Source organism: Prosopis cineraria, unplaced genomic scaffold (assembly GCF_029017545.1).
Source record: "Prosopis cineraria cultivar Desert tree isolate PC_DT_omini unplaced genomic scaffold, ASM2901754v1 PC1856, whole genome shotgun sequence".
In the NCBI taxonomy this organism is placed as follows: Eukaryota; Viridiplantae; Streptophyta; class Magnoliopsida; order Fabales; family Fabaceae; genus Prosopis; species Prosopis cineraria.
The window spans coordinates 6,763-15,404 of record NW_026557181.1 but is presented as its reverse complement, the minus strand read 5'-3'; the positions used below and the strand labels follow the sequence as shown (position 1 = coordinate 15,404).

At 29.9% G+C, this 8,642-nt stretch overlaps 1 protein-coding gene across 1 annotated transcript; it reads left to right on the top strand.

Annotated features, from left to right (window-relative positions):
* Positions 1-3,756: 3,756 nt before the first annotated feature.
* LOC129301030 (receptor-like protein 36) lies at positions 3,757-4,983 on the top strand. Its single transcript, XM_054939609.1, has one exon. The coding sequence runs from the start codon at positions 3,757-3,759 to the stop codon at positions 4,981-4,983; it is 1,227 nt and encodes a 408-aa protein (XP_054795584.1).
* The last annotated feature ends 3,659 nt before the right edge of the window (positions 4,984-8,642 follow it).

The window sequence follows — 8,642 nt, the reverse complement described above, 5'->3', positions numbered from 1 at the left end:
AATCTTAGCTCCAATTCTATAGCTTCAACTCATGGTTTATCACTTTAGACATACAAAGGATGCATGGTAATATTTTTGAGTGAATTTATATAACTGACATAAATTTACATGTGATTTAAAATATAAGGGCTTGTTGTTTTCTATTTTTAAAAATTGTTTTTTGTTTTTGAAAATAGAAAAATTTTAAAATTTGTTTGAATAAGTGCTTTTCATTAGTTGTTTCAAAAACTGTTTTCATCTTTTGTTTTAAAAACAAAAAAATAAAAAACAACTTTAAATTTTTTCGTTTTATTTTTCTTGTTCTTAAAATATATTACATTTGATTATAGAAAATAATAGTTATCTTGATTAATTTTTATTATTAATTACCTATAACCATCACTATTAGTCCATTTTTCTATTCTAAAACTGTTTTTAAATTGACATAACCGAACAAATTTTTATTTTATTTTGTTTTAAAAATAATTTTGAAAACTGTATTTCCAAAAAAAAAATGAGAACAGAAACCAAACAAACCCTAAGTCTTCAACTTGGCAATCAAGTGCCACTTACTTAATTCTTTAAATTCTTCTTCCTTCTTGTTCTTATTAACTTTCCACCTAACATGGTTAATAATTGGAATAAGACATTGAAGTGTTAATAGCAACATGACCATTCCACAAAGCATGATGCATATATGGCAGAACTTCACATATCATTGTACCATGAAAGAACTTCACATAAAGCATTTAGAAACTCATAACATCACATCAAAACTTTACATAAATCATTTCATGACAAGGATAAGATCAGATGAAAGAAAAGGTCAAGTTGCTGCCTTCCAACTCTTGCTTTTCATTCCTTCCAATCTTTGAGGTTTACTTGACCAAACCTCTAAATCATCTTCCTTTGTAACCAATGGCCATAAATACATTAACACAATATTCATTTCACTCATTAAAGCCATGGAAAACAATTATTCATAACTTGTTCTAACTTGCTTTCTTTGGCCTCAAATTTCACTTAGTTATCCGTAAGCTTTAACTTCACACACATTGTCTTTTCCCACTTGATTTTTCATGATGGATTCAATGGTGATATCTTTTTTATGAAAATCCCATCCTCCTAACGTACATGCTCTTTACAGAACAAAAAGGGTTCTTAAACCTAAAATGACCCCCTTCTTTATTTATACCCCAAACTCTTGTTTTCCACCAATTGGAATCAATTCCTAACATCATGAGAACATCTATATATATATATATATAACACTTTAATCCCACGGATACGAGTTCAGCATATCAGGGCTACCAATCACTCTTCAATATAGCAAGCTACTGTAAATGAAAACCATGATAAAAGGAAGTTTACACTAATCTCTCCTCTTTTAGTGCTTGATTCTAGAACTTTTTCTTCTTGATATAGGTTGCTGTCTTCAAAACTCTTACTATAAAAATCTAAAACCATATGAATAAAGTTCTTGATGCAAGGAACAATTTTTGTGAAGAGTGTTTTGGGATTTCAGGTGGATTAGTGGGAGAATTATCTCAGTTTTTGTTTCTCTCTCTTTTAACCATTTTTGAATGCTTGCAGTTCTCTCTCTCTTGCTTCTCTCAGTCTCATGCTGCAAGACCACCGAAAATTAGGCTAAAGGACAAATGAACTATGGTTAAACTTTAAAAATTAAACCAAGTTTAATAATGTTTCAATTATGCAAATTCTAACCAAGCATTTTTCCATTTTAATTTGGACCGAGTATAAATTAGAATTTTTAAATCAAACACTTGCTGCTGGTCCAAGGACGCTACAATCTCTTAAATTGTGCTTGGAATTATTTCATAAGGTTTTTAATTTATGATTGGTAGAAGTTTTGGTGATTTTCTTGGCCTAATTGGATAAAAATTCCAAGATTAAATCTTTCAACAATTACTAGCCAGTAAAAGAATGATGTAATTCTTCTAAATATTTATCTTCCTTCAAATACTTCAAATAGTATATTTCCTTCGATTATTTCTATATTTTGGGTGATATTTCTGCAATTACACTTTAATGCCCCAAACTTTCTAAATTCACATTTTGACCCGAGTTGAACTTTATATTATCAGGTTAACATACACTTTTTGCTCATCTTTAACTTTGATACTTTCTCATAATCTCATTATATTATTTACATATCTTAAGAATTAGTATTAACCATTTTGTTTCGAATAGGCTATTTCTCTTGCTTGCTCTTCTTCTCTTTCTTTTATTTGCCTAGATAACAAAGTTGATGATTGCTAATAAAAAGAAATAGTTTAATGCTGTATACCACATTATTAATTGGCAATGATTAAAACAAATTTATATAATTAAATTCGTTCTGCAATTTTTAGAAGGTAAGTAATTTGATGGTTAGAAGAAATTTGTTTTCTGCCTTGATGATATCTATGCATAATTAATTACCATATACCACAAATATTAAAGTATTTGGATTTACTAAGATACGTGGTATTTTAGGTTATAGTGTGTGCGTGTGTAAGTATATCATATGAAAACAATATTATCTGTTTTATTTTATTTTTTAAACAATCCAATCAGTTATAAAACTGTTAGGCAATAATATACATTTGATCTTTTAGCTTTATACAAGATTTCATTTTGATCATGTAATTTTATTGTATTTTCAGTCCTCTAATCCTGTTTATCAACAAAAATAAAAATGCCGACATTGATCTTTTAAACATTGATAAAACATTCTCAAATTTGATATATTAAGTATAAATTTTTAGACTAACAATGAATAGTACAAAAATATCATTTAAAACTAATGATATTTGAGTCAAAGGATAAAAAATGTTTCATAAAATTAAGAAACTAAATTAAATTGTTATATAAAATTAGAGGAGCAATGATGCATTTTTGCCCAAAATGTTATTACCTCTCAGTTTTCTTTTCTTTTTTTTTCAGGTTTCAACTCAAGGAAATAGGCTTTGTTAAATTTGAAATCTTATCTTTGGGAACATGCCATTTAAGTGGGACATATTCCTTTCAATTTCGACATTAACACGCAATTAGCATTTTATTTATTTTTAAACATACTAATATGAAAACAAATCATAGTCAATGTCAATATTCAATTCAAACGCTTACACTTAAACTACATTTAACAAATAAAATAAGTCAAGACATGTCCTTATTATCTTTCTTTTTTAAGTTAATCCTCTTATGCAGAAGTTGTTATCCTTCAATTTATTTTTTATTTTTTGTCCAGGTTTTATACGCAAAGACATAGGTAATTTTGATATATGTAATGTCTTAAAATTGACCAGTAATTTTAACCAAAAAAAAAAAAATTGACCAGTAGTTGATTTCTCATACACCCTCTTCTATGTAGAGTCTCAAAGATATCTTCTCGTTAGACTTATCCTCCAATACATCAGTGATGACCCAAAAGATAAATTAATAATTAATATTATTATCTCATGAAAAAATAATTATAAGTATGTATTAAATTAATATAAAATAAAATTTATTAAATTAGTTACTAAAGAAACAATATATCTTTTATAATCAGTATAATAAAAATTATATTTTCAAATATATGGGTTTTAGATTTGAAAATTTGATGTTAAATTATGTATTTTCAGGTGGGGGCAAGTGAAATTTTTAAGGGGCAAGTGAAATTTTAGGGAGGGATTATATATGTAATTCTTTTCCTCATAACTAACTCTATCTTTCAACCTTTCTCATGACTTTATCACAGGAAGAGTGCAATTGCATCACTTCTCTTGGAAAAGTATGTGTTTCATTGACTTGAGTTCCAACTCACTTCAAGGAGAGCTCACTTATTCAATTTGCAATGCTAGCTCACTTGAAGTTCTCAACTTGTCCCACAACAATTTCAGTGGCAACATTCCGCATTGTATTGGAAGCTCTAGCCTTGCTTCTCTTCATGTGTTGGATTTCCAAAACAATAGCTTTCATGGCACCATACCAGAAACATTTGAGGAGGGAAGCAAGCTAAGGACCCTAAATCTTAATGGTAATCTTCTACATGGTTTGTTGCCTCAATCTTTGGTCTATTGTGCAGACTTAAAATTTTTAGATCTTGGTAAAAATGGTATTCATGATACATTTCCCTATTGGGTTCAAGACCTTAAGGAATTGCAAGTGCTCGTTCTTAGGGAGAATAACTTACATGGTTCTATCCCTCATGTAAACAACAAAGCCAACTATACCTTCACTAACTTGAGAGTTTTTGATATATCCAACAACTACTTTCATGGTTCTTTGCCTACAACTTATTTCAAATATTTTGATGCTATGAAAAATCTCAAGGGAGAAACTAGTTTAGAATATATGGGTTATCAATCTCCAGTTTTTGGCACATATCAAGACTCCGTTGACTTAACCTTTAAAGGATTATGGGACTTTCATATAGAAAAGATCTTGATTATTTTCACATGCATTGATCTATCAAATAACATGTTTGAGGGAGAGATTCCCATATCTATTGGAGGGTTTAGTGCATTGACGGGGCTCAATTTTTCACATAATAGGCTTATTGGTGCAATTCCAAACTCAATGGGAAATTTGAAAAATTTGGAATGGTTGGACTTGTCATCAAACAATCTTATTGGAAAAATCCCAATAGAGTTGACTCATCTCAACTTCTTATCTATTTTAAACCTTTCACATAACCGACTTGAAGGCTGCATTCCTAGGGGCCAACAGTTTGAGACTTTCACAAATGATTCTTTCAAAGGAAACAAAAAATTGCGTGGCTTTCAACTAATGATTTCATGCATCCCTAATGTTAAAAGACAACCATCACTACAAAATTCAAGTTTTGAAGTTAGATTTGAATTTGGATGGAAACCTGTCATACTAGGGTATGTATGTGGGGCTTTATTCGGATCAACAATGTTCTGGGTTGTAGTATTTAGTGGTAAACCTCGAAGGCTTGCAAGTTTGGTGGATGATCTGCCAAAGATAGGAAGGAGAAGGGTAAGAAATCATTATTGATAGAAGCTATATCTACAATGTTTGTTTCAAATTTTCTCTTTTATCTAAAATTTTCTTTATTATCTTTTTCCTTCTTGTTAAATGTTCAAGTTCTTGTGTTTGTTGTTCAGTATATGTTAGCAAAGTTGTGAGGAGATCAAAGTCTTTTTCTCTTTGCTATAACAATTGCAAATCAAAATCTCATTCTCTTTGCTATAATAATTGCTTTTTGCAGAGTATCTTTTAGTAAATTGGGGGAAATCGCAGCCAAAAGTTTTAGCTTTATGCTACAATAATTGCTGAAATAATTGGTTTCTTTGTAAATATAAAAGAGATGGAATTCCACTTAGGAATAATTCAGTGGCAAGGTTAGGATGGTGTGTGTAAAGGGTCAATCATTCTATCGCTCCTGATTAATCAACGGGAAGGGAAAAGAGGGATGGAATATATTAGTAACTTAAACTGTTTGATTTTTGAAACCTTAATTAAGTGGATCAAGTTATCTAACACTTGTGATTGTAATGTCTTGGACGGTTATCATAACGGCACATTAAAAAGAGGAAAAAAAAACTAAATATATAAATATATATATATATATATATATAAACAATTTTCTTCTTGGGGGGTGTTTAATGTACTCATAATTGTCGAATTTGTGTTTGTATATTGCAATCTGAATATCTACAGCATTATAAGCCTCTCCTGTTGTAACGAAATTGTTGACGATTATCAGAGTAGATATATACATTCAACATGATAGCTTAATAAATGAAACTAAACTTATAATCCCAGTTCTTATTTTTCACACACTGTTTAGATTTGTCCTAATGATGAAGATCAGGTTTTGTCCATCCAAAAAAGCAGAATATCATATCTTCTCGTACTTACTGTTTATATTGGCCCTGTCAAAATGATATAGTTTAGAATTTAAATAACTGGCAGCATCAACCATTGGATAAGATGGGAACTAATGAACGGCCATGATTTTCACGTGGATAATTTCTTCCTATGTCTATGGGAAAGAATGGATGGCCATGATTAATTGGTGGTGTTTACAAAAGAGATCTCATCTACAACATCTCAAATCCAAATATACATTTTATTATAATTTCAAATCCCCCATACACCCTAGCTATTTAAAATGCTAGTTACCCTAACTCTCATGTCTTTGCATTTTCACTTCACATCTCCCTATTTCACTGTCTTTGAATTTGAAATTAACAAAAAAATTTAAATACATGGATTTTTAATTTGAGATTTTAAATCTTAAATTTAATTTAAATCTAAATCTATCAATCACTATTAGAAAAAATGAAATTAGTGATGGACAAATTCGTATTCATTCCCTTTCCTATGTACCTTTTACCAGTTGAATTATAAAGATTTTTCATTATTAATATACAAAATTTAATATATATTACTTAATTGAACACATATATTTAACTTAATGTATTTTTTATATATTTAACATGTTATTACTTAAATATATTGATAATATAAAGTTTCTCTCTCTCTCTCTCTCTCTCTCACAAAAACACATAAATACATACATTAAAACATATAAATATATAATTTAATATTTATTTGTTATCCCTTGAAAATAGGGTGTGATTGGCACAAAATAGATGCACAAAAGCCCATATCTTGTAAGCCTTAACTTAAGAAATAAAACATTTTCAATCATGAACGCATTTGAACTAGGATCAATCCACTTTCTATGCAAGTCATACAATAAAAGATTTAATAATTTTGTAAAAATTTTGGCATAACCTCTCCTAAAAATAGGGCCTTCTAAAAATTTTATAATAACATTTTTACACAAAACAATAACCAAGAGCTCAACTCCAATCAATAGACTAACAACTTAGGTAAACAAACTAGGATGCTAACTATAGCCTATGTAAAGCCCCTAAAGTAAGATTACAAAACATAATTAATAATTACAATGATTTATATCAAAAGAAGCTTCATTGACAATCTCTTAACTCATAAACAATACCAATACCCCTCAATAACCAGTGGTAGGTACAACATCAGTCAAAATATCTAAGGGAAAAAAAACTTTCAAGTAAATAACACCCCAATTTACAGTTGAAGTAAAAAATGGAAAGAAACATAAATGAGTCAACAAAAAACTTAATAAATTAAACGATTTAAATAATGTAAGCACATAGCCCATGGATAGATATTCATGTAAATGCATAAATCATGAACGTATGAATTCAAATAAGAAGGATTAAAAGTTCAAGTTCCACTTTAAAACTTCAACATCTACTTTAAACACTATTGAATTATATAGCTAAATATAAAAATTCATGCATGGTAAAAAGAATAGTTTGCTATACAAGAAAAAATTTAACAATAAGTTCCAAATCTCATTCTTTGGTGGGATTTAATCAGAATGATTAACAAGCATGGATACAAAATCTATGAGGGCAATTAATCAACAAACATGAACACACAATCCATGAAGGCAAGAAAACCCGCAAGCTTGGACACATAGTCCATAAGAATAAATAACCAACAAGTATAGATATTGTTGGATAATGTCTTTTGATGATTACAAAATCAAGAGAAGAGGTATTTATTGTGTGTACAGATATAAAGAATCATGGATGAAAATAACCTCAAGAGTATGAAGAATCAAGAGAAGATGAAGAAGTTTCGGATAAGTTATTTAAATTCTCTTAAATTCAATGTAAAAACTTAGAGAGCTTAATCACTTTTCATAATCATTAAATGAATGCATCATATGTCTCATTTATATGTATTAAGATTCATAATGTGTTAAAGCTTGCAAACAATGTCTTTCTTACATGTTGAATTTCATAGAAGCTGTTTGTAGTGTGAGAAGCAAAATCACACGTGATTCTGCAGGTTACTCATGAGTTTTTGCATGTTAGGCACACTGACTGCTAGATCACGTAAGTGTGAAGAAATGATTCACGCGTGATTAAGCACTTTTGTTATGTGATGCCTTAAGCTTTGATTCTGCATGGAAAACCACGTGGGAAAGTCTTTGCTGTCCATGCAAGTTTTAGCATTTATGCTTCATTGCATTGTGTCAAAGTGAAAAATTAAACCACACATGAAACTGATGGTAGCCATGCGTGATTTATCACTTATTGTACAATCACATTTTGCTTTGTTGAGTCAGAAAGTCTCAAGCCAGGCTAAAATTGTTCACATCTATGATCATTGATTCACAAATCTATATCTTTTGATCATGCAAAATCTTGCTTGAGTCATATGTAGTTCCATGCGTGAAAATGCACCAGATGAGTTTGTGCTTTAGTGCTTACAATTTCACATGTGATAGCTTTCTGGTTCTACACGAGTTTCGATCACATAGAACGGCTTTGGCATTCTACCAGCCATTTCACATGTGAGAGCTAATGGTACACTTGCAAATTTTATCACTCTGATTTATGAGTATATTCATAAGTGCAAAAACATGTGAGAGAGCAATGAGGTGCCATACGAGTTTTAGCACACAAAACTAAATGTTTATTCATAAGTGCAAAACCACACGAGAGAGCAATGAGATACCACATAAGTTTTAGCATGCAGAACTGAATGTTTATTCATAAGTACAAAACCACACAAGAGAGTAATAAGATACCATGCGAGTTTTAGCACACAAAACTATATGTTTATTCAGAAGTGCAAAACATGTGTGA